This window comes from Capra hircus, chromosome 9, assembly GCF_001704415.2.
Source record: "Capra hircus breed San Clemente chromosome 9, ASM170441v1, whole genome shotgun sequence".
NCBI lineage: Eukaryota > Metazoa > Chordata > Mammalia > Artiodactyla > Bovidae > Capra > Capra hircus.
The window spans coordinates 60535209-60562848 of NC_030816.1; the positions used below are offsets into that span (position 1 = coordinate 60535209).

Sequence of the window (27640 nt, forward strand, 5' to 3'; positions counted from 1 at the left end):
TAAAGTTCTGGAAAAACAGCCAATAACTGCTATCTATATAGCTCAGCCATTCACTTTCATGCAGCTACAACAAAGCTTGTATCTATCAGAACACTAAATCTGAAACTAAAGTCATCATGGGCTTCAAATGATCAAATTTGGCAGATTCACTCAGGCCTCTGAGACATCTGACACTGTCAATCACTCTCCTGTTTCTGGGAAACCATTTTCTGTTGGTGATCCTGCAACTGCTTCTCCCGTGTTGCTTGCTAGACCCACTGGGTTCTCTACTTCCCTCACACCACACGGTCATCCCAGGCAAAGATGTATGGTTTCATCGCTTCATCTGCCTTTCATGCTGACAATTTTTTCATGTAAAACTCTTCTGGTCAGTAAGTTCAGAACCAAACTAACCTTTCCCATGCTTTTCACTTCCTCGGGGAAAGCTCTCATCACCCACTCTGCTGTTCCAGCCAGACAGATGGGCATCACCCTGGACAGCTTCCTCCCACTCCACACAGAGTTGCTCATTTAGGCAGTCAGGTGCTCTGGCATCTGATTCCACTTCATCTCCGTCATCAGTGCTACCACTGCAATAGTCTCTTGATTTGTTTTCCCATCTCTTGATTCTTCTTCTATACTGCTACCAGGGTGATTTTTCTAAAATGCTAATTTGATTGAGAAACACTTTTGTTTAAAACCCATCATCAACTATTCCACCAGATAAAATCTATACTTTTTAGTATGGCAAACAAAGCTTTCTATATTATAACAACTACTAGCTTTCCAACCTTACAGCTCTATCTCCTATGTTCCAGCTGCAACAAATTGCATATTGCTCCCCAGACATTCCACACTGCTTCACGTCTCTGTGACTCAGTTCATGCGTTTCCTGTTTCCTGGAATGTGCTTCCTTCCTGGCTCCATCTTCCTTTTTGATACTGGCTTCTTCTCCAAGCCTAAGCTCAAGTGTTACATCAGGCACAAAAAGTCTTTCAGACTTTCCCATTAGAACTTATCTCCTCCTACTTTCAGTCAGCTCAGTCGCTCAGTTGTGTCTGACTTCTTTGCGACCCCATGGACTGCAGCATACCAGGCTTCCCTGTCCATCACCAACTCCTGGAGCTTGTTTAAACTCATGTCCATTGAGTCGGTGATGCCATCCAACCATCTCATCCTCTGTCGTTCCCTTCTCTTCCCACCTTCAATCTCTCCCAGCATCAGGGGCTTTTCCAATGAGTCAGTTCTTCCCATCAGGTGGCCAAAGTATTGGAGCTTCAGCTTCAGCATCAGTCCTTCCAATGAATATTCAGGACACATTTCCTTTAGGATTGACTGCTTTGATCTCCTTGCAGTATCCATACATCAGAACTGGAAAAACCACAGCTTTGACTAGACTGACCTTTGTTGACCAGATGGACCTCCTTCTTTGTCTCCCCACTATTCCCACACCTTATAGTATCACGGCACTGGTAGTACTTTAGGACGCTTACTTAGTAAGCTATCATCCATGAGACTATAATTTTTTGAGGGTAAGAGACAGGTTTTGTTTATATACATTTGTTAAGTAAATGGCTGGTATAACCTTATAAAAAGTCAAACTCATTAATACATATGAAAGCAGTGCATGTTTTAAAACCTTACCCAAATTTAAGGTGGTATTTATATTCAAGACTTCTCAAATGTAACTGACTTTCTGATGATAAGAATTACAGAATAATGGGCTTAAAAGTAAGAAACTCAATACCCATATTTAAATCTAGAAACAGGGGTATGAAATAATAGAAAAATATATACATATAGGTCTCTGGCCCTAGTTCTTGGCACAGAACTCCTAAAACTGTTGTCATTTCTTAAGTGATAAGAGCACTAGGAGCATCTTTTGTTCTTCTATTTTATCTTTGACTCTGATTCCGTAGCTGAAATTGAAAGCTAAAGTGTTAGTCACTCAGCTGTGTCTGACTCTTTGCAACCCCATGGACTGTAACCTCCTACCATGGAACTCTCCAGGCAGGAATACTGGAGAGGAAGAAATAAACCCATGCACTATGGGTACCTTATTTTTGACAAAGAAGGGAAGAATATTAAATGGAGTAAAGACAGTGTCTTCAATAAATGGTGCTGGGAAAATTGGACAGATACATGTAAAACAGTGTTAGAACACTTCCTAACACATACACAAAAATAAACTCAAAACAGATCAAAGACCTAAACATAAGACCAGAAACTATAAAACTCTTAGAGGAAAAACATAGGCAGGACACTCGATGACATAAACCAAAGCAAGATCCACTATGACCCACCTCCTAGAGGTAACGGAAATAAAAACAAAAGTAAACAAGTGGGACATGATTAAACTTAAAAGCTTTTGCAAAGCAAAGGAAACTATAAGCAAAGTGAAAAGACACCCTCAGAATGGGAGAAAATAACAGCAAATGAAACAACTGACAAAGGATTCATTTCCAAAATATACAAGCAGCTCATACAACTCAATGCTAGAAAAACAAACAACCCAAACAGAAAGTGGGAAAAAGACCTAAACAGACATTTCTTCAAAGAAAACATATAGACGGCTAACAAACACACGAAAAGATCCTCAACATCGCTCATTATTAGAGAAATGCAAATCAAAACCACAATGAGATATCACCTCACACAGGTCAGAATGGTTATCATCAAAAAGTCTACAAACAATAAATGCTGGAGAGGGTGTGGAGAAAAGGGAATGCACTTGCACTGTTGGTGGGAATGTAAGTTGATACAGCCACTATGGAAGACAGTATGGAGATTCTTTAAAAAACTAGGAATAAAATCACCATATGACCCAGCATGGAACAACAGACTGGTTCTAAATAGAAAAAGGAGTACGTCAAGGCTGTATATTGTCACCCTGATTATTTAACTTGTATGCATAGTACTACATCATGAAAAATGCTGGGCTGGATGAAGCACATGCTGGAATCAAGATTGCCAGGAGAAATAACAATAACCTCAGATATGTAGATGACACCACCCTTATGGCAGAAAGTGAAGAGGAGCTAAAAAGCCTCTTGATGAAAGTGAAAGAAGAGAGTGAAAAAGTTGGCTTAAAGCTCAACATTCAGAAAACTAAGATCATGGCATCTGGTCCCATCAGTTCATGGCAAATAGATGGAGAAACAGTGGAAACAGTGGCAGACTTTATTTTGGGGGGCGCCAAAATCACTGCAGATGGTGACTGCAGCCATAAAAATAAAAGACACTTACTCCTTGGAAGGAAAGTTATGACCAACCTAGACAGCATATTAAAAAGCAGAGACATTACTTTGCCAACAAAAGTCCATCTAATTAAGGCTATGGTTTTTCCAGTAGTCATGTATGGATGTGAGAGTTGGACAATAAAGAAAGCTGAGTGCAGAAGAATTGATGCTTTTGAACTGTGGTGTTGGAGAAGACTCTTCAGAGTCCCTTGGACTGCAAGGAGATCCAACCAGTCCATCCTAAAAGAGATCAGTCCTGGGTGTTCATTGGAAGGGCTGATGTTGAAGCTGAAACTCCAATACTTTGGCCACCTGATGCAAAGAACTGACTCATTTGAAAAGACCCTGATGCTGGGAAAGATTGAAGGCGGGAGGAGAAGGGGATAACAGAGGATAAGATGGTTGCATGGCATCACTGACTCAATAGACATGAATCTGAGCAAGCTCCAGGAGTTGGTGATAGACAGGGAGGCCCAGCGTGCTGCAGCCCATGGGGTTGCGAAGAGCTGGACATGACTGAGTGACTGAACTGAACTGAATACACATGACATTAATAATTGAAAAAAAAAGATAAAAGTCCTCTGGCTTCAAGAAGCTTACAGAGAAGTAGGGAAATTCAGACATGTAAAGATTAGAGCTGGAAACAATACCATGTAAAATCTAAAGAAACAGAAAGAAGGAAGAGAGGAGAGGAAGATGAGAGGAAAGAAAAAATATAATTGTTCCTCCCTGAGGAAATTCATACTTTAATTCTGGAGAATATAGGCAAAATTAATTATAAATTTAAGGCAGAATAAACTCAATTAAATAACATGCCAAGTATGAATCAATGTGTCTGGCAACATGAGAAAAACAGATTAATCCCATTTGTGAGGAATCATACAAAGCTTAACGGAAAGAGATTCCTCCAGGCAATACCATTTCTGATATGATTCAATCCGTCTCTAAACAAAGGAAAGAGCAAGGAAACTTGGAAATTATAAGTTTATGTGAGAGCAATGGAAGACTTCTAATACCAATTACTGTCTCGGAAGTAATGAGATGAGAACTCTTTTTATCTTTCCATCATCAAATCTTTATCTGAGCATCTACCCATAGTTTCTACCTATGTGCCTATCAGAGAGGATGAACACTCCTCTTAAAGGCCAGTTTCTCCACTGGCATTCAGAATTTGATTCCCTCTCATTTCTTCAAGGACTTGAGTCCAGCAATAACCACCTCCATGAGACGTTATCAATTTCTCCGTCACCACTGAATTATTCCCAGCAGCAAATAAACATACTTTAATATTGTCCATCTGATGTTCTCCTCCAGTTGCTGCTTCTCTGCTCCTCAGTTAAACTTTCTTAAAAGAATGGTCTACACAGTCTCTGCTTTATCGACTCCCATTCTGTCTTTGACCCACTTCAACTGAGCTTTTCTCTCAACCACTCACTGAAACAGCACTCATCTAGGAAACCAAAGGACATCATCCTGCCAATTTTCTGTCCTCGTTTTACTCATTCGCTCAACAGCATGTGACTGCTTATCACTCCTCTTCCTTAAAATACTCCCTGTGAGATTTCCTGACATACTCTCTTCAGGGTCTCAGGTACTTAGCTATACTCTCTCTCCAGGTGATCGTACCAAATCTGACAGTTTAGAACAAATACAGCTTTTACCCTGAGCTCTCTCCAGGGCTCAAGACTCAAATATCCAATTGCTTACTTCTCAGCTACATTCATATAGAAAACTCCATTCCAGCAGTCCTCATCTCATTAAAAAGCTCTACCAGCATCTACACAGTGGCTGTAAGCAGCAACACAGAAGTGATGTCTAATTTCTCCTTCTCTCACTTACACCACATCTAATCCATCACCATGTTGTGCTGAATCTACTTCTAAAATACATCCTAAATCTGTCCACTGCTTGCACTCCCATTATTACAACTCTTAAACCAATTCAAGGATTAGACTGAAGTGGCTTTAATGCCAGGTGGCCTATGATCACATAAGCAAAACAAAATCTAAGCCTGTAAATACTTCGAGGTTTCAACACTGAAACCTAAGGACAACTAATCCCAACAGCCAACTGGGCTTTAAACTATAGCCAATCAGTAACTTCCTTGTTCTGCCTCTGCCTTTTCTCTCTAGGAGTCTTTCCCCATCTCCTGCTGGTGAAAAGCTTCTAAATGACCCTAGGCTTGGCCCTAACCAATTCGAATTCGATTTTTGCTCAAAGAAAACCCTCCTAAAATGTTTAATATGCCTCAGTTAACCTTGTAACACCATCCTAGTATAGGCCACAATCTCCTCTTCCTTGAACTGAAGACTGTTACTCGCCTTTTAAAATCCATTCTCAAAAAAATAAATAAATAAATAAATAAATAAATAAATAAAATAAAATCCATTCTCACGTTCTTTCCAGCTTAACATCTCAGTCACTTGTTTCTCTAATATCCTAAACTCCTTACTGAAGGATAGTAGAATATGCCACCCAAAAATGTGCCTCTTTTGCATAAGGATTACTTTGAGAAACTATAAACACAGGCATTCTGAACACAGAGTAGAAGCTATCTTTTGTAAGAGAGACAGACATTAGAATGGAGTTCTGTACCAGGAAAACAGCCATTTATCATTAGGAACAACTTTTTCACCTGAGAGACTTATGTCTACCAATCAGCTCCTTCTCTTACCTTCTCTTGAGTTGCGTTCTGCCCCAAAAGTGTCAGAGTCCTCCATCCCTTTTCTAGGCTTAGGATAGTATATAAGTCCCAGCTAACTGGCAGTCTTTGGCATCCCACATCTTTGTGGGGCTCACATATGTATGAAATTAAAATTGCATTTTTTTCTCCTGTTAATCTGTCTCTGCCAATTTAATCCTTAGACCAGTCACAGAACCTATAAGGGCAGAAGGTAAAGCTTTTCCTCCTCTACATTACCATGCTTACAAGACCGTTTAAAAGTCTGGCCTGATCTCCTGAGCTTCTCCCCAACTTGTCATGAAACACTGCTCTTCCTCACTTGCTCACTATCCCACTTAAGATTAGTGATCTTCTTTCTGCTCCTTCAGCATGCCAGTTTAATATCTAGATGAGAACTTTCGCAGGACAGGATCAGTTCCTTATCAAGTGGACTCAAGAAAACACTATTCTAAGCTATGGAAAGCCAGTAATAAATGACCATATATTTTACGAATCTATTTATATTAAATAACCAGTTGGCAAATATACAGAGACAGAAGGTATAAACCACTCCTGCTGGTTACCAGGAGTTTGAGTGCTTTGTTTGGGGCGTGGGGTGTGTGTGCACGTGCGTGTGCCTGTGTGCATGTCCTTACCCAGAAATGGAGAATGACTGCTAAGAGAAAATGGGGTTTCTTTTTGGAGGGAAAAATCTCTCTTTTTGGAGAAACAATAGTGATGGTTGCCAATTCTATGTATATGATAAAACCCGTAAACTGTACACTTTGAAAGCATGACTATTGTGGTATGTGTATTATATCTCAATAAAAGTGAAGTTGCTCAGTTGTGTCCGACTCTTTGTGACCCCATAGACTGTAGCCTACCAGGCTCCTCTATCCATCGGATTTTCCAGGCAATAGTACTGGAGTGGATTGCCATTTCCTTCTCCAGAGTATCTTCCCAACCCAGGGGTCAAAGCCGGGTCTCCCACATTGTAGGCAGACGCTTTACCGTCTGAGTCACCAGGAAAGCCATCAATAAAACTGTCACAAAAAAAGAAAATAACTAAAGACACTAGTAGGTTAATCTTTCCATGCTCCTGCTACTGCTTCTAAGTCTCTTCAGTTATGTCTGACTCTTTATAGCCCATCAGGCTCCTCTGTCCATGGGATTCTCCAGGCAGGAATACTGGAGTGGGTAGCTCTGCCCTCCTCCAGGGGATCTTCCTGACCCAGGGATCAAACCTGCATCTCTTATGTCTTCTGCAGTGGCAGTCAGGATCTTTGCTACTAGCATCACCTGGGAAGCCCAATCTTTCCATACCTTGACTGATTTCCAAAAATGTCATATTTGCAATCATAATTTATTCTACTTTTTGTTAAGTACTAGTAACACGAAGCTGAATGACATGAACCTCTACCCTCAGGAAGTTTCCAGATTAGCAGAGGATGTTCTCCATAAAGCCTTGCCAAATATGTGCAGAACACTTTACTCTTTGGGCATTCAGACAGCATTACAAAAGAGGGGTACATAACATATTTGTAAAAATAAAGAGAAATAGCTCTGAACTGCTAATCGAGAGGATAAACTATTTTTTGACTCCAGTTTTATACACTATACATACTTAAGAACATTTAGTAATCTTGGAGCTACAATCATTACACCAATCATTGCTATCAGGAACAAGTTTCCTGAACATCTGCAGCTCAAGTCAGAATAAAGCTTGTTCTCTTTTTTTCCCCTCATCTTCCTTCCCCTTGTCTCTATTCTATTTCCTGTTGACTTGTGATAATTAGGTAAAAAAGTGATGGGTCCTGACTGATACTGGACAGCTCAGTGATGGGATAAGCCTAGTGTTTTCTGACACATTTCCTCCACAAGATGCCTCATGTGGATCGAGACAATAGCCTACTAACTTCTGTATTCTAAGCACCTGCCACGTGGTAGGAGGTGTCCGCTGAGTAAAGACAGTATTTCTATTGCACTGACATTACATAAAGCAGGCTTTGACTGTACTAATACCACTTTAATTCTTTCCCTTCCGGAGACCTCACCCTTTTACTTTGTGACAATATATAACCATATATGACAAATAAACGGATATCTCATGATTCTCCTGAATTTTGGAAATGGACAGGAGAAAATATAAGAGGGAAGAATGGACAAGTGGTGTCATTCCAGCTCTTTTAAATAAAACTTATTTTCTTGACAACTGCGTTGAAGTTTGTACATAAAATAACCTTGCTGGTTAAAGGAAGACAACTAAAGAAAGCTGCTAGGTTGAAAGCAACTCAGATATAGTTTAGTTGCAATTGTTTACCAACCAAGAGCCTCTTCATATCAATCTCCATTTTCAGACTGACTTTGGGGTTTTGGGCAAATCACTTAAACCTCTCTCAACTTCATTTTCCTCCTTTCTAAAAGTGGAATAACAATCATCTCTAACCTGTCTCTCAGGACTGTTACATAGTTAAATGGGAAAGGAAGTATGAAACAAGGCACAAATAATCCAGGGCACAATACATTATTACTATTTGTGCACAGCTTCCATTCATTTCAAGGCTTATACACTTTACGCCCCATTCACACACTGGAACTGTGTTGGTGTCTCTTACCTATAAAGTATCACATTGTATTTCTCTCAGAGAAGGAAATGATCTTACTCACCCTTTACTGAAAGTATTGATACATCCCAATTCCTTAATATTCTTAAATCTTCAAAAACAGTAAGCTACTTGCTAAATTCTCAGGTTCTAGTATTATGATTCCTTGATAAATTCAACACCAATTGTAACAAACAGGTATCAGAAGAAGTTCTTCCAAAAGTTCTATTAAAACTATGAATGGTACGTTTCAATTCTGTGGGTCATCACAATGGAAACTGAAGTTGCCTTCCTGACATAAAAAACCACTTACCTTCGCTGCACAGGCTTGTATCACCTCCTAAAAGAAACACAATAAAATAAGTGAAGAGATAGCCATAACTTCATTTAAAAATATCAATTCTTTTTAACACATTCAACTATTAATCTTTTTAAAAACCAAAATCAACATCCGGGAGAGTGTTTTTTAATCTCTCACATGCAGGTGTCACTCCGCCCTGTTCCAATGAGCTGCAGAGAGGGTAAAATTAAGAGACTCGGTGACATGACTTTGGTAAATCTAACTTGCCAAAAGAAAAGGCACTGACAAAGAAGACTCTGGAGGGCCCACATGTATCTGCCTGTGTCTCCTCACAGGAGAAAAGTTTGTCTCCTCAATAAACGTAACGTACACACTAAAATTTTGTACTGGAACACTAACATATCTAAAAGATACAGTCTGAACTGCAGTATAGAAGTATCTCTATAAATAACAATACCCATACATATAATTCTCACATTAATAAGTTACTCCAGAGGAAATCTAATAATAAACATTTCTGAAGAGTAAAGTATATGACTGGAGGAGCAAAAGAAAGGAATTGCCTACAACTCATGGGATAGGACCAAAAAAAAGTCACTTTTGAAAAAAGAAATTAGTCAAAGTCAACATAAAATAAATGACTTGGAAATTTGCTGCTAAACAGATACAAATAATATTCAAGTCCAGTTAAAGTTAACCAGCATGTATCATCAGTCTAGTATAGAACTAGAGAAAAATGTTAACAATGTGGAGTTTAGAAAAAAAGAGAACTGAAAAAGAACATCCTTTTTTTTTTTTTTTCAAATCCAGAAACTGCGAAGGGACATACCCTACATCTAAAGGATATTAGTAATCTCAGTCACTAAAAGGACACAGTAAAACTGACTGGGGCATGGGATTCTGATGGCCTGGACTAAAGCTCAGCTCCAATGTTTCCATTTGTGTAAGACTGGCAACACTGCTTGATCTCTGAAAGCCTCAACTAGAATCTTCTCTAAAATGGGGATAACACTAGCATCTATGTTATAGGATGGTTTTGAGGGTTAAATACAATGAACATGTAAAACACTCAGCACAGTACTGGAAATTCATTATGTCAGTTACTAACCATAATTAAATAGATGTTGCTGCTGCTGCTGCTGCTAAATTGCTTCAGTTGTGTCTGACTGTGCGACCCCACAGATGGCAGCCCACCAAGCTCCGCTGTCCCTGGGATTTTCCAGGCAAGAACACTGGAGCGGGTTGCCATTTCCTTCTCCAATTCATGAAAGTGAAAAGTGAAAGTGAAGTCGCTCAGTTGTGTCTGACTCGTAGCAACCGCATGGACTGCAGCCTACCAGGCTCCTCTGTCCATGGGATTTTCCAGGCAAGAGTACTGGAGTGGGTTGCCATTGCCTTCTCTGAAATAAGAGTTAACTATCACTAATTATTATAAGATGAAATCTCCCATGGGATAGAGAAAATTAATCATTTTTTTTTTCCAAAACTGGCATACAGTATTTTAGTTATTAATTTCTATTTAAATTTTTTCAGCCACACCATATGCAGTACATGGGATTCTTAGTTTCCCAACCAGGGATCAAACCTGTGCCCCCTACATTGGAAGCACAGAATCTTATTCCACTGGGCCACCAGGGAAGTCTCTAAAGCATTTTTTAAACCCATTCAAACCCTATGACTCTGTGATCACTGACCTAGATAGTAGGTAAATTTCTAAAAGGGAGAGTGATCTTGAGTGCTCAGGCAGCTGAAGAGGTATACTTTTCATTATAAGATATTTAAGTTTATAGGAGAGCAACTTTTTGTAGGACCGCTTACTCTTAGCAGGTACCCCAGATTCTGAGGATCTCTGGATATACTGATAAGACCAAAATTCTGAGTCTGAAACCTTAGAATGAGCAGTGTCACTGCTCTCAAGATTCTGTCTACCTGTGAGGTCTTCGCTGGGTTGCAGAGCCTTGTAGGTGATGCTGCAGCGGTAGCACAGTGCTGGCTCTGTTAAGTATGAAACAGCTGAGTTTTATTATGAGTAAATGATAAAGCTACCAAGAACAGCAAATTATCTATTTTTGGCAACTTTTACTCATTCATGAGTAAACACCTATGAAATGTCTGCGGAGCTGAACTTATTATGCAAAATTCACACATACACAAAGCACACCCTAAACTTGAACTATATTTTCTTAGAAAAACATTCCTTCTGTGGTTACAAAGAATGAAGTATAATCAGGGATAGAGTCTTATATAATATAGAAGTAATACAGTTTTCTCTATTAGACTTCTACATAGAAGACTAATGACAGAGTCTTTTATAAACTAAGTAACAGAAACCTAACAGAAAAAGGAATCTGGGGTCTACTGAAATGGAGAAGACTCTCGAGAGTCCCGTGGACAGCAAGGAGGTCAAATCAGTCAATCCTAAAGGAAATCAACCCTAAATATTCATTGGAAGGACTGCTGCTGAAGCGGAAGCTCTAATACTTTGATCACCTAATGCAAAGAGCCAACTCACTGGAAAAGACCCTGATGCTGGGAAAGACTGAGGGCAGGCGGAGAAGGAGGTGACAGGATTAGATGGTTGGATGGCATCACCAACTCAATGGACATGAGTTTGAGCAAATTCCAGAAGATAGGAAAGGACAAGGAAGCCTGACATGCTACAGTCTGTGGGGCTGCAAAGAGTTGGACAAGACTAAGCGATTGAACAATAACAAACAAAACACAGTTCAGGAAATATGAGAAAAGGCACTGTGACCAAAGGTGGGAATCTAGTGAACCTAAATGCCTGCAAAATGTAAACAGAATGGAGCTTCCGTGGGAACAAAGATGACATTTTGTTTTTACTCCCGTACATACTACTTACATTCTGAGAGAAAACAATCTGCAGAGAACATTTGAAAAAAAGTTCAAAGAATTCTCTTAACACGGGAAATATATGGTTTTACAAAACCACAGCACATAGACAAGGCTTTCATTTCCAAAGGAAGCCTCATCTACCTCAATCCCAAAGCGTACATCTGAATAATTTTTAAAAGTAAAGTTTAGCAAAAGCTAAATAAATCAATGATTGTAAGACAAAAAGCTTTTCGCTTATAATAAAGTATCAGTTTATTTTCCCCTTGCCTTTGATTTCATATCTTAAAAAATATTTTTCTGAAATACATTAAAAAATTTTTTTCCTATACATCTACTTTCATTTGTTCTTACATCCTTTCATTTATCTGAGGATGACAGCTATAAAAGATGGTGCAGGTAAAAAACTCCAAGACCAAGGTGATTCCAGAATGTTAAGCTTTACAGTGTAAAGACTGACAGGCTGTAGGAAAAATTTTTTTTATATGTCTGTCTGTGAGTTGCTCTTAGGTCTATAGATGAAGTCATATTGCCATGCAATATTTTAGACAAGGCCACCTTTTTGTCCCCCTACTGAATAAATATTTTTCTCTAAGTTTTAAAACTCCATTTATCTATTCATACTTCCTCTTAAAATTTGGAACACAATGCATTATTCAGTTATTTTAAAATGTTAAAATATACAGATTTACAACATTGAAATCATTAATTTATAGTCATATATTCTAAAATTTATATGAGACATATAAATTCCCCCATATTCCAACTAAACCTAACCCTCCTTGCCTGTGTGATCTGCATAACTCACACTCCATAACTCTATAAAAAAGGAAAAGGAGAGAGATAGAAAATACAGTCCAAACTAAAGATGTCTCAATGTAGTTCTTCCTATGTTTGGTTTAAAACTGGTCAATATTCCTATCAAAGGAGGAGAAGAAGGGATGATTTATTAAGTGCCAGGCAATGCACCAAAAGGGGGAACACAACAAAAAACAAGCCTGTGAAGTCCATGTCTTTAAGGCTAGTTCTCAGTAAAAGAATTATTATGGTCAAAGAGTATAAGGATTTTTAAGGATGTTCTACCTTCTCAATACATTTTACCACTTAACTTTGAGAAAGACTGTATAGTAATTTATCACTAACAGAATAAAACAGGACTTTTAACCAAGCATTGTCCTTCTCATTTTTATCATCTATTTTCCAGTTTTGCAGCAAATATCTGGTTTTGGTGGCACTACCTTTCTTAGAAGTAAGATGGAACTTTAAAATACGTTTATGAAACACTTGTACCTATTCTTTATGGAAGTACATGTTTATTTCTTTTATCCATTTCCTAATTGAAGTCTCACTACTTTGTTTTTTAGTTCTTGCATATTAAGAAGGCTGTTTCTTTTATATTTTAAGTATTTTTCCAGGTTGGTTGGTTGTCGTACACGTGTGTGCCTATATGCTGTATATGTGCCTATAGACACATACTTTTGAAATAGAGAAACAGGTCTTGGGCTGATAGTTACAGAATCTATCAGGCCAGGAAAACATAATAGATTATCCTAAGTTTAGTTTGCTTACTGAAGTTAGTGATTTTAAAACAAGGACCAGAAAGTAACTATGCACGTAGAAGAAGGCCTAGTTTTAAGTAACTACTGGAATTGCCTAGTGGTTTGGGTGGCAAAGAATCTGCCTGCAATGCAGGAGACCTGAGTTCAATCCCTGGGTTGGGAAGATCTTCTGGAGGAGGGCATGGCAATCCACTCCAGTATTCTTGCCTGGAGAATCTACATGGACAGAGGAACATGGTGGACTATAGTTCATGGGGTCACAAAGAGTTGGATATGACTAAGTGACTAACACTCACTTTTTCCATTCAATTAATATTTATTGGCATGGGTGTGTAAAACAGGATTGAAATAGTTTTAAAGCTTCCAACTTGTCTACTGCATAAAATGAAATAAACATACTGTGACAGAATCGATTTTCTGTTTCACTTGTTGCATCTTCACTGAAGAATGTTCAGTGGGAACACAGTCATCAGTCTGAAAGGATCCTTGACGAGGCAGTTTAGGGCAGGTGCATAAAGCACCCTGACTTTGGTGTATTCCAGGTAATGGAAAGGTTCCATTGTAACGTCTGAACATTTCAGCCTCCTGCTGGGCAACTGGGAAAAAAAACAAGTCCATGATTAGTTAATCATCACAGTAAAAGCACAATGGAAAAATTAAGCCATGAAACGGAAGCATTAAACACATGATCAGAAAGTGCATAAAACATTTTAAATACTGCATAATAATAATACAACATGACTGACAAAACCATAAAGAAGGAAACGAACTGATTTCACAGGTAACCTCATGTCAGGCAGTGTAACAGAGCCTGGAAGGCCATGCAGTATCTGGGACTGGTAAATATGACACACTGGAATAAGATCCTAGCTTGAAAGAGATACATACAGAACACACAGTACAAAAAAAAACACAAAATAGAATTAAAGAAAATATAAAAACAATAAAAACGATTATTCACAAACCTATCTTTTAAAACAACTGTTTTCATATTTCTATGCCCCTCCTAATCTTTATCCATATGTACGTTTTATGTAAGGTTATGAGTGTAAACACAATTTAACAGTTTTTCAATTTAAATGTAATTTTTTTCTATTTCTACAACTGTATAATTACCATTTATAAATGCCTTACAATATCTCATTGAAAGAAGCACCACAGTTTATTTATGTATTCTCCTATTGTTAAATACTTACAATGTTTTCTATTTTCCCTCATTATAGACCATATGTAAGTAAAGAAAAGTGAAAGAAAGTGCTAAATTGCTCAGTCTGAGTCTGACTCTTTGCGACCCCACAGACGATAGCCCACCAGGCTTGTCTGTGCATGGAATTCTCCAGGCAAGAATATTGCAGCGGGTTGCCATGACCTCCTCCAGGGGATCTTCCTGACCCAGGGATCAAACCCAGGTCTTCCACATTGCAGGCAGTTTCTTTAGTGTCTGAGCCACCTGGGAAGTATGTGAGTAAGTGCTTTTGTAGTTTGTTTTTTTTAAAGGAGGTTTTCCTTTGGATTAATTCTCCAGAGTGGAACAGAAGGCTCACAAGTTGAATGTTTTTGATGACAGGGACGATGAGGAGGGGAAGGAGGAGGAAGGAAATAGCACCTCTATTGTAACTCTGTGATTTTCAGGATGCTTTCACAGGCATCTCATTTAAAATAAATGGATTTGAAATTTTTTAAATGCCTGTAAGTACAAAGGAAAAAAAAAGTAATCATTTAAAATAGTATTACCTTGATTATATAATTATGCAACTTAAAAATCCATAGAAGAAAAAAATGGCAGTTTTGGACTTCATAAAAATTTCAAAGTCTGTTCTTTAAAGTTCTTAAGACAGAAGAAAAGCCAAAAACAGAGAGAAATACTTGCAAGTCACATATCTGACAGAGCACCACATGTACAAAGGAAACCTAACTCTCAAAGGTCAACAATCAGAGAACAAACAAGCCCATTTTACAAGCGGGCAAGAGATTCGAACATACAATTGACTGAAAAAGAAATATGGATGGTGAGCACCAAAAAGGTGGTTACCATCATTAGTCATTAAAGATAGGCAAATTAAAATCAAAATGAAATAGCCCTCTACCCAATTATAAAGTCTAAAATTAAAAGGATTACCCATTTCAAATTTTGAAAAGATACAGAGATACTGAAACATAGACTACTGGTAAGAAAATTAAATGATACAACCAGTTTAGACAACAGTTTGGCAGCTTCTTAAAACATACGTCTGCAAAGAGATCCAGCCCTTCTACTCTTGCGAATTTACTCAAGAGAAATAAAAACATATGTGTAGGTGAATATTCATAGCATCTTTATTTGTAGTAGCTAAAAACTAAATAAAACTCAAATGCCCATCAACAGGTGAATGGAAAAACAAACCATGATATAGCAGTACAATAAAATAATACTCAGAAATAAAAAAGAACTATTGATAAACTCTAAAACACAAAGTAATACAAACTTCAAAGTAAGTATGAGTGACAGAAGCCAGAACAACAACAACAAAATGAGCATATGGCATATACTGTTTCACTTATATACAAATCTAGAAAATTCAAAATAATTCAGTGTTTGCCTCATGGGAGGAGGAGGTAGGGAGATGACCAAGGAACACAAAGTAACTTTGGGGGACGATGGATATGTTCATTATCTTGATTGAGGTGATAGTCTTACAAGTATATAAATATGACTTGACTTATCAGCGTGTACTTTTAAAATATATGCAGTTTAGGGGGACTTCCCTGGAGGTACAGTGATTAAAATTCTGCCTTACAATGCAAGGTGGATCCCTGGTTACGGAGCTAAAATCCCACATGCCTAGAGGCCAAAAAACCAAAACATAAAACAGAAATGATATTGTAACAAATTCAATAAAAACTTTAAAATGGTCCACACTAAAAAAAAATCTAAAAAGAAAAAATATATATATACAGTTTATTGTCAGTTATACCTCGATAAAAGTGCTAACAGAAAGTGATAGAAGGGGTTATTATTCAGAATCTCCACCAAATCAATTAAAAATAAATAATCCAACAGAAAAATGGGCAAATGACAGTTTTGAAAAATCACAAAACAAGAACTATATAGCCAACCTTACTAATAATTAAAGCAGAAATAAGGAGAAAAAGGCAAATTGGAAAGTTCTGTTTCTTTTATTGCCTATTCCACTAACCCACTGTACCTCAAGATATTTTTTTCCCAAGGAATAAACTGAGTAAGGGTAGGCAGGTGTGTACTAAAGTATTGCTTACAATAATAAAAACATATAACAGTGGAATTGTGCAACAACAGTTGTTTAAATAAATCAGTGTATTCATTTAGTGAAACAGAATTCAGCCAGTAAAATTATGTACATATGTATAATTATCATGATGGAAAGTTTCTCACAATATATTATTAATCAGAAGAAAAAAGTTTATAAAGCAGTATCATGAATATACAAAAAGATGATCACTTTTTAAAAAAGTCATCAACCTTGGTTTCAAGAAGAATGGACTTGAGAGAGCATGTATAAACAATTTTAGGTCTTTAATCTTTATATTCATGTACTACTTCATTCCGACTACTTCATTCACAGGTTCTAAGTGAGGAATAGCTCAAGGACAGTAGGGGCTCTCTGCCTGCAGACTTTGATAGTGGTAAGAACCAGAAGACAAAATTGAAGGAGACCACCTTACCACTCACCCTTGTAGTGATGCGCATTCCTCAGCACCAATTACTGTTCTCAGTTGGAAGTGTAGCTGTGCCAACACTTAGATTTTTGTGGGTCTGACTATTATCTTTCAGTACACAGTTTGGATTTCTTTTCCTAACACTCAGAACATTTATCTACCTCAAATAGAAGACTGTTTAAAGAACAAAGAGAAACTTTGAAGCTGTAGAAGAAAAGTGCTCAAAGATTGGAGGTTTAACACTAGTATCAGTCAGGGATGAATGAATCAAGATGTAAAAATCATGTTCCATGATCTTTGCCTTCTAAAATTGTCCTTTCCCTACTGTATAGCCTAGGGAACTCTGCTTAGTGCTATGTGGCAGGCTGGATGGTGGGAGTTTGGGGAGAATGGATACATGTATTTGTATGGCTGACTCCCTTTGCTGTCCACCTGAAACTATCACAACATTGTTAATTGGCTACATTCCAATACAAAATAAAAAGTTAAAAAAATAAAATTGGCCTTTTAACGTTTCATCAGGTTCTGCTACTACGACTGGAAAGTAAAACTGGGTTTAACTAATTAATGGCATTTTCTGACTCCTTGGGTCGTTTAGTCACTAAGCTGTGTCTGACTCTTTTGCGACCCCGTGGACTATAGCCTGCCGGGCTCCTCTGTCCATAGGATTTCCCAGGCAAGAATACTGGAGTGGTTTGCATTTCCTTCTCCAGGGGATCTTCCCAACACAGGGATTGAACCCTCGTCTCCTGCATTGGCAGGTGGATTCTTTACCACTAAGCCAACAAGGAAGCCCACAAATACCCATTAGTCAAACATGATTTCACTTCATTAGAAGCACCAATGCTAATATAAGCAACAGCTATACAGAATAGTAGGATAGTAGGATTTTGATAATATTTTATTCCTTTTGCCAGACTGTATTTTTTAAGCATTATGCTATGCTAAACATTTTTCCTTTTTTAAAAAAGTAAGTTATCTAACTAGTAAAATTACAAAAGGCATTGCCTAAGTATTTCTTTATTTTTCCAAGCATTAAGATGCCTTTCAGAAAGGACTAAAAAGGCCTAAATGGATGCAGATAACAAAAATAAATCCCATGCAATTATGAATTCTTATTTCCATTGTCTAAAGGGAATTTTCTGTAGAAAAGCTATCTGACTAGATTTCAAGCAGTCAAATTAACACCCTACTTTATCTTTAGCTCCTCTAGTTCTGTGAAGAGTCATAAAACAATCTCCAATAATATTCATGTGAAGTGAAAGTAAAGTTGCTCAGTTGTGTCCGTCCGACTCTTTGTGACCCTATGGACTGTAGTCTACCAGGCTCCTCTGTCCATGGGATTTTCCAGGCAATAGTACTGGAGTGGATTGCCATTTCCTTCTCCAGGGGATCTTCCCAACCCAGGGATTGAACCCAGGTCTCCCGCACTGTAGACAGACGCTTTACCGTCTGAGCCACCAGGGAAGTCCAATAATATTCATAAAGACCCAGTTTCTCAGGTACTACAAACAGGCTGCTTACTAGTTATTGTATTCTTTCCCCTTCTCCACCCACTAGAAATATCTATTTGTACAAGACTGTGCAGATTATTTCATTATAAAATAGATTATAATAGGTGGTTTCTGAAATTCCTTTAAGCTCTATGCTTCTAACACTTAAAGCTTTCTAAATCATTATTATATCGGTCACATTTAGAGTATGATGTTGCAATTTGATAACTGTACCTCTTCACTTTGCCATTTTCTCATGTTAATTTAGCTCTAACCTAACTAATTATGTTGAAAACTCACCGTTCTAACAGTCTCATCCCTATCCTTCCATGACTCTGAGAGGTACACTAGAGCAGGCCCTGGGAATACAAAGACACTGCCTGCCTTTTGGGGGTCTGAAGTTTTGGAGGTCAACAAGAAATTCATGCTGTGTGCTGAGTGGTGCTGCAAAGCAATGGACAAGGTGCTGAGAACACAAAGGTGACAACTTTTGTGTCATTTCCTTTCCTTCCTATATCCAAAATACTTCTAAATTTATCTTCTTTCATATAAAATTTAGGATTCTACATTTTACATAATTTAAAAAGTTCTTAAAATGTTTTCACAACTGACACTCTATCCTGATTTATATATATAAGTTCAGTGCTTTTGTGTATGTTCTGGGCTTAATCATAAAAAATAAAGTGGTTTGCTCAGGAGATTTTTATCTTTATAGGAGGAAGAATGGAGGAAATAAGATATTTTAATCCTGTGCCTTTTGTATTTGAAGAGAATACAAGGTTTGTCATTATTAAAATTTATGTGTACTTATGTTATTAACTTCATAATAAAAATATAACTAAAAAATAGCACAGTCTTTCTTTTACACTATATTAACAGTAAGATTTCCTTTTGGTTCAACATTTAATACCTTTGGTCAACATCTGCTATTACACGTAGCCCTGTTACTGTACATAATTATCTTACTGGATACCTTATGCGTGCATGCATCCTAAGTCGCTTTAGTCATGTCCGACTCTTTGCGACCCCGTGGATGTAGCCCACCAGGCTCCTCTGTCCATGGGACTCTCCAGGCAAGAATACTGGAGTGGGTTGCCATGCTCTCCTCCAGGGCACCTTCCCAATCCAGGGACTGAACCTGTGTCTTTGTCTGTCTCTGCATTGGCAGGTGGGTTCTTCACTACTAGCACCACCTGGGAAGCCCAGATACCTTATAAATATTTCTATTTCTAATTATGATACTATTACTATAAGCTGGTGAGTCTACTGCTTTAGTGTCTCAGCGTTCTGCAGTTACGTAGCAGCCTCCTCCTTTTCCTTTCACGTTTGCTTCCTGAAGAGAATTTCTGTGGTCTGAATGTTACGTTCCCCTAAAATTCCTATCCTGAAGTCCTAACTCCCATGATAATGATATTAGGAGGTGAGGCTTTGGGAAGGTGATTAGGTCATGAGAGCAGAGCCCTCATGAATGGCCTTAGTGACCTTATATAAGAGGCCTCAGAGAGCTCCCTTGCCCCTTCCACCATATGAAGTAACAGCTAAAAGGTGCTATCTATGAACCAGAAAGTGGGCTCTCACTAGACACGGAATCTGTCAGTCCCTCGATCTTGGACTTCCCAGACTTCAAAACTAGAGAAATAAATAGTTTACTGCTACAGAAAACAGCTAGGATTTCCCTGCTGTAGACTGCTCCGTATATCAGTGCTCCATATCTTTGCTTTCTAGTTTCATTTTATCCTTTAACAGAACACTGAGATAAGATAGAAAATTATTTTAATTTTTCAGGTGAAAAAACACACGTAGAAATGATAAATTTTTTGACCAGCGTCAAATAGAAAGTGATATCCTTTTGTCTAGAACCAAAATGCTCTAGTTTCTTCTTCAGCCTTTCCCTCCACACTGTCTATTTCGAACAGTACCATTTTTTTTGTTTTGGGGGTATTTTAAAAAGCACCAGTGTAAGAATAACAAAATGCCTGGACAGGAATTCAGCGCTCTGATTTGTGCTCAAATCCATTAAGTTGACTACATTTTCCACAGGCCCTGAATCCTTAAATGACACAAGCCTTCTATCAGAGTATTCATCGTGTCTGTAATATTAAAACAGATGCTTCACGATATGATCAAGAAACAGGTGGCTTTAATATGTCTTAACATTTGGCATGCATACGTGATAAATCACTTCAGCCGTGTTCAACTCTATGCTATGCTCCGGACCATACATAGCCCACCAGACTTCTCTGTCCAAAGGGTTCTCCAGGCAAGAATACTGGAGTAGGTTGCCATGCGATCTTAATTTCTCCTACTAATCTAATAACAGATATCCAAAATGTTAACCTGCAGACAGTTATATATGTTACAGCTTAATCTTATCCAAATATAAGGATTATATTATCCTTATATTATAGGATATATATATTATCCTTATATTATAGAATATATAAGGATAATATTATCCAAGTATAATATTAATATCTGTTTTTGAATCATTCATAATTTGTACTTCAAGAACACCATTAATTTATACACAAAACCACAGATGTCAAATTTCAACTAGACACTACTTTATTGCAAAGATATTGTAAAAGTAGTTATATTAAAATATTAATTAAAATAAAATTTAGTATTACATAATAAAGAAAATTCATATTTTGGACTATACTGAGAATATAATGGCTTAATGTATTATAATTATCTCCAACATTTGCAAAGGAGTGAACAATTAATAATGATACTAGACAACCAAAGTTTTAATTTTTAGGGGTCTTCCTAAATATTAAAATTGAAAACAAATGCTACATTTCACCACAGGTATATATGGCTACCTTCTTTAGTTACTTCATGAAATACGAAATACAAAAACTAAATTAGTAGTGTAGCAGATAGTTTAATGTTTTAAAAACACAGGCTCTGGAGTTAGACAGTCTGGCAAGTGACATCATTTTATCAACTGTGTGACGTCATTCAGGTTGATTTCCCTGGCCATCAGTTTTACCATCTGCAAAATGAGGATAATACTGGCATCTACCTTGCGAGGACTGGGAAAGACTGTAAAGATAATGTATGTAAAATGCTAATTAGAGTAGGGAATACTTAATAAATAAACAAATAAATGCTTGATAGCAGAAATACTTGATGTTAGCTACTACAACTACCACTATTATTATTAGACACAAATTTACTAATTAATCATATTGATCATGTCTTTCATTCTTTATTTTTATAAAATTTAAGGGTGGATAATTCTGTTCTATGGATTTACTGCACATCAGTAATATGACAGGTTAGGTATAGGACCTTATAAGTAAACACCATGGGCTTATTGTTACTAGGCAAGTTCTATAACAAAAATTTTATAGGATGTAAAGGTATATATCACATGAACTCTGGTAAAGCATGTCACAATGTGAAAAATACACCTATCAACAATGACCAACAGAGGTGATCATTAACAAATATGAATTCTATAAATAAAATGTTTAGTGTCAACAGTAGGTTGCTTTTCAGTTCAACTATAATTCTCCCAGAGGTTTAATGAACTACTTAGGAAGTATAAAAGATAGGAAAAGCACATGGTTCTGATTCCTGGGTTTCACAGCCCTGTTCAACTTGGCACACAATAGATGCTCAATAAAGATCTGCTTTGTCTCAAACACAATGACGGAAAAGCACTCCAGAGTTAATGCTGACTCAGAGGACATACTGCCACCTAGAGAAAAATTAGGCTCATTACCTGGAATTATTATACAATGCTGACAACTCTGAAAACTAGGTTTGATCCTACATAAAATACTACATGTGTATTCAATACATGTCAGCATTCTGCCTGCTGCTGCGTCACTTCAGCCGTGTCTGACTCTGTGCGACCCCATAGACGGCAGCCCACCAGGCTCCTCTGTCTCTGGGATTCTCTAGGCAAGAACACTGGAGTGAGTTGCCATTTCCTTCTCCAATGCATGAAAGTGAAAAGAGAGAGTGAAGTCGCTCAGTTGTGTCCGACCGTCAGCGACCCCATGGACTGCAGCCTTCCAGGCTCCCCCATCCACAGGATTTTCCAGGCAAGAGTACTGGAGTGGGATGCCATTGCCTTCTCCTAGGCACCACTTAAAAAAAAGACAAATAGGTCTCCAACTTTACTTCCCACAAAGTACAGATAATACAAAAAAATCACATGTTTTACAGAGACGAAGAATAAATGGTTTTGTAGGAACAAAAAAAGGTTTGCATATTAGACAATCAAAAGCTAGTATTTCAGGAAATCTGCTAAAAAGTTTTGCATAGTAAATGAAAGCATGTATTCCAAGTCCAGACTGTACGAATCCAAGTCCTGGTTCCCATAAAAGAGGGATAATTATGGTACCAACCTCATAAGATTATCGTGAAAACTTAAATACATGTAAAGTGCTTAAAATAGTACCAGGTCCATGCAAAATGCTTTGTATCATATGTAATTACCATTAAATGTAGAACAGGATCCTACATTCTGAGGTAGGCAAGTATTGATTAATAACAGAACATTAATTGCTAAAGTCTAGCTTCATAAATTTAATTCAGGAGAAGCCGTTTCTCTGACTAGTACTCTGTTATTATGGGAATCCTAAAAGTACATTATTTGTGGTACCTTGTGACTAAATTTTGTATTACTAGATGATTAACTCTTTCAACATCAGGCAAATACAACTGCCTTCTGAAAGTAAAAATCATATTTCTTACCAAAAAAAGCAAAAAGTCAGTAGAATGAAAGACCCAGAAGACCACAACCTGAACATATGCTTAACAGGGAAAGATGCTTGCTGACTCTTCACAGATTTTGCTAGAACTGAAAGATGGATGATACATTTAGCTACCATTGTGGTCTCATTCACAGCTTATTTAGCTGATTTAAAAAAAAAAAAAAAAGAACTTGCTCCATTTTCCTTGAAAATTGCCTAAACGTATCAGCGGCTCTGATAAACACTATTTAAAAAAATCATGTAACTGTTTTAGATCTTTCAATTTTAATATCATGAAAACACTTATGTAAAACTACATGCAAACTTTATTTTCAGACAAGAAAATTTGAGCAAAATAGTTCTGTGTTAAAAGATAAATAAAATATAAGGTAAAACTATGATACATCAGTAATAAATACCATAATTTTCACTGAAAAAAATTCAAAGACTTCATGATTCTGGCTTGTATTTAATGAGTAAAACAGAGTCTGAAACAACTTTCTTTTTTTTCATAGTTATATACCATTTATGAGAACTGTGCTAAATCTTGAATTGCTTGAGAGTATGTAACGTTTTCTTAGGATGCTTCTTTTTAAAGATAGGCAGCGATGAGTTGGGAAAATGTGTTGAAGCCTTTTGAGTTTTGCTCATAAAGATAAGTCAGTATATCAAAAATGAACTGACACTGCAAAAATAATTTTAATATGTGTATTATTTGAACATTTAAATTTCTAAAACACCATGGAAATCCCTCCTCTACATTAAGACAGTGTGGAAATAACATGATGTTCTTAATTTTATGCATTTATTTTCTAAAACAACTGAGCTAGAAAGATATAAAAGGAAAAGGCTGACTAACAGAAAGAAAGAAAGAAAGAAAAAAAACCCCTGTTTTCAGTTTCATTCCAAAGAGATGCTATCAGCATATGAAAACAAAAGTTCCCATAAAGTCAAGTGTATACTGGTTGGATGAGCATAACTGTCCATTTTATCTTTTTTGTTTTAATATGGTCCTTATCAACTTACCTGACTTTGCTGGTGGCTCAGACGGTAAAGCGTCTGTCTACAATGCGGGAGACCTGGGTTCGATCCCTGGGTTGGGAAGATCCCCTGGAGAAGGAAATGGCAATCCACTCCAGTACTATTGCCTGGAAAATCCCATGGACAGAGGAGCCTAGTACGCTACACAGTCCATGGGGACGCAAAGAGTTGGACATGACTGAGCAACTTCATTTTCACTTTCTACCAACTTACAAAGTACTTTCACAGTTCCTATCTCATGGCATCTTCACAAACAACTCTCGGAGGCAGGACAGGTAACAGCAGTAGTAGTAGGACCACAGTCCCAAATCAATGTGGAAGATGACTGTAGCCATGAAATTAAAAGACACTTGCTTCTCAGAAGAAAAGCAATGACAAACCTAGACAGCGTATTAAAAAGCAGAGACACTACTTTGCCTACAAAGGTCCATATAATCAAAGCTATGATTTTTCCAGTAGTCATGTACAGATCTGAGAGCTGGATAATAAAAAAGGCTGAGCACTGAAGAATTGATGCCTTCAAACTGTGGTGCAGGAAAAGATTCTTGAGAGTCCCCTGGACAGCAAGGAGGTCAAATCAGTCAATCCTAAAGGAAATCAGCCCTGAATATTCGCTGGAAGGACTGATGCTGAAGCGGAAGTTCCAATACTGTGGTCACCTGAGGCGAAGAGCCAACTCACTGGAAAAGACCCTGAAGCTGGGAAAGATTGAAGGCAGGAGAAGGGGACGACAGAGGATGAGATGGTTGGATGGCACCACTGACTCAATGGACATGGGTTTGAGCAAGCTCCGGGAGATGGTGAAGGACAGGGAAGCCTGGCAGTCCGTGCAGTTGCAGAGTCAGACACAACTGAGCAACTGAACAGCAACAGTAGGACCATTCACTAGACAGGGAAATCGGAGCACCAGGAAGGCTTGTGCAAGATCACCAAAGAAAGAGAACGGAGCCTAAAACCAACGCTTTCAAATACTTGGCTCTTCCTACACATGATTCTAGAATGGACTCCTTAGTCTAAAAACCTACTATTGAAAAAATAAATGGACAAACCTAATCTAATGATGAACTTGTATCAAAGACCAAAAGCAAACCGAAGAAAAAAGATAAAGGTGGAGCTTGAAATTGCATTTGTAGTGAAAATTTCAAAAGCAAATTAGAAATTGAATGAAAACTGTTGTGAAACTCCTTAAGAGTTTGAGGAAATAACTGTATACCTATTTCCTGAATAACAGCCCCAATTACAAAGTAATGAGGTATAACTCTTATTTTTTCTGTGAAGAGTAAAAATGTATAAAAGAAAGACCTGTCTCAGGACCTATGTTTGAACTAGACAACAAATTTGGACACTGGATGATTTGAGAAATCCACTTGTCTTTTCCTGTGATCAGGCAGTATTGACTTTTGCTAAATTGATTGAAATAGTAAATGGTATTGTGTTGTTTAACAATTCACCATTAGTAATAGTGTTCTATAAATTTGAATATGTTACAGAAATTCATTATTTCTTCTCTGTAAAATTCTTTAAAACAAGATAAATCTCAAACTTACATATATTCTCTAAAATAACTCACCTATAAAGAAATAAGATTCATACTATGATCAAAACTTCAGGTTTACAGCTTAATTCAATTGTCTAAGAACTTAGCACTTATCACAAACATTAACCGATTCACACTGTGTTAATGTAGGAAGCTTAACCACTTGCATTTCACTAATTTAAAACATTCTGTCCAAATAGTTTCACAATGTTATCTAAATTCATATTTATTTATTTATGTTCTTATGACATTGTGTGTAAATCATCTTAGCAAGAAGGGTGAATGGTATATTAAACAAACTAAAGAGTATAAAAACCATTTATTTTTGTATAAGAATTAACACATGAAGAAAATGGAACTGCAATTTTGAGAGTGTCATCACTATCAATACCACACAGAACAACGAAATCCGAATTTCAGGTCAGAAATTAAGGAAATATATGAAAAACAGAATAAATCCAAATGATTCGAATAACGCCATAGAGTGAGTGAAGTCGCTCAGTTGTGTCGGACTCTTTGCGACCCCATGGACTATGGCCTACCAAGCTTCACAGACCATGGGATTTTCCAGGCAAGAGTACTGGAGTGGGTTGCCAATAATGCCATACTATTCCTTAAAAATGTATTCAAAGTCTATTTCCTTATTATTTTCCAAAATTAAAGAACAGTGTGATTTTAATGTAGAAAAAGGCATTTTTGCTGAGGCTTGACTTTTTTCCCTTCCTTTTTAAAGTTTATTTTTAATTGGAGAATAATTGTTTTACTATGTTATGTTGGTTTCTGCTGTACAACAAAGTTAATCAACTATAAGTGATTTTTTGGTCTTCATTTTTATGTTAAGAAACTCTCAGAAAATCATAACTTATTTAAACTGTGCTTTAGTTAAAAAGAAAAACAAAGAATAAGAAATTAACTCAATATTCAAGTAAAAACATTACAGATTTACATACCCTAAATGTTATTTACCTTTTAAAGTTAGAGATACTCCCAAATCATTTTTAGGTGAATTTTATTTATTTAAATTGATCTATGAAGAGAATGACCACCTTTCTATGATTACAATACAAGAGCACAACCATTATGTATACTTTTGATGATATTTAAATTCCATAATAAAAATGCTCATGACAAAATAAAATGTTATAATAATATGATCTTTTTAAAGCTGCTTGGCCTTCATAATACATTCAAGAGAGTTTTGTTAATACAAAGAATGACAGTTTTCACAGAGCTCATAATTTCCAATTCAGTCTAAAGGTAAAGGTTACTCTAAATATTCTCCCCATATCAAGCAGTGGACTTACCATTGAAATCATAAATATATAGGAGAATTGGCTCATTCTGCCCAAATGCACAAAATGCAACCATATTTTCAAGTGGATGATAAGCAATGTCTCGAACTGGTGACTTGAATGGTAGGTCAGAATACATTGCTACTTGCTCTCCTAAATAAGAAAAGACATTCAATAATTTGTACTATCGCAGATATTTCTCATTAGAAGATTATCCTGCAACTTATCAAAACAAGATTTATGGTAAGTAATAATAAACCTCATGCTATTTACAGGAAAACATTAAATACTTATAGTTGAGCTGTTATTGTTTAGCTGGTAAGTCATGTCCGACTTTTGCAACCACTATATTAAACAATTATTTTTCATTCTCTTAGACTTCCTTTTTCTTCTTTTCAGTCTTGATGGAGTTTCAAGGCACAAACTAAAGACAAAAATCTTGGAAGTAGAGATCTGTAGAGATCTGAGATCTGATAGAGCTGAGCAAATGCCAGCTAAGAAACAACTCCATGGAGAACTATCAGGGAGGAATATCAGGACTAAAACTAAAGAAATTCTCTGGTTGGGGGAAGTTTAGTGAGGAATTAATTTTTCTTTTTTTTTCCCCCAGAGGCTGTTTGATGTACCATCTGCCTTAAATATATATATATTTATACTATATATACAATATATATATACTATTAATGCAGAGAAG

The 27640-nt window shown here is 37.0% G+C and overlaps 1 protein-coding gene across 8 annotated transcripts in view; it reads right to left on the reverse strand.

Moving 5' to 3' along the window:
• AHI1 (Abelson helper integration site 1) overlaps positions 1-27640 on the reverse strand; it is a 223469-nt gene that overhangs the window by 116744 nt on the left and 79085 nt on the right. For 7 of the 8 annotated variants that reach the window (XR_001918550.1, XR_001918549.1, XM_018053237.1 and 4 more), the window contains 3 exons: positions 26959-27099; positions 13596-13792; positions 8797-8823 (listed from right to left, as the gene is read on the reverse strand). Coding sequence is in view for 6 of the 8 variants with exons in the window: in XM_018053237.1 (XP_017908726.1) it covers positions 8797-8823; positions 13596-13792; positions 26959-27099 (365 nt within the window). In the remaining 2 variants the exon portion in view is untranslated. Of the gene's footprint in view, positions 1-8796; positions 8824-10537; positions 10780-13595; positions 13793-26958; positions 27100-27640 lie in introns of those variants that run through there. The other variant, XM_018053240.1, reaches the window with a different exon arrangement.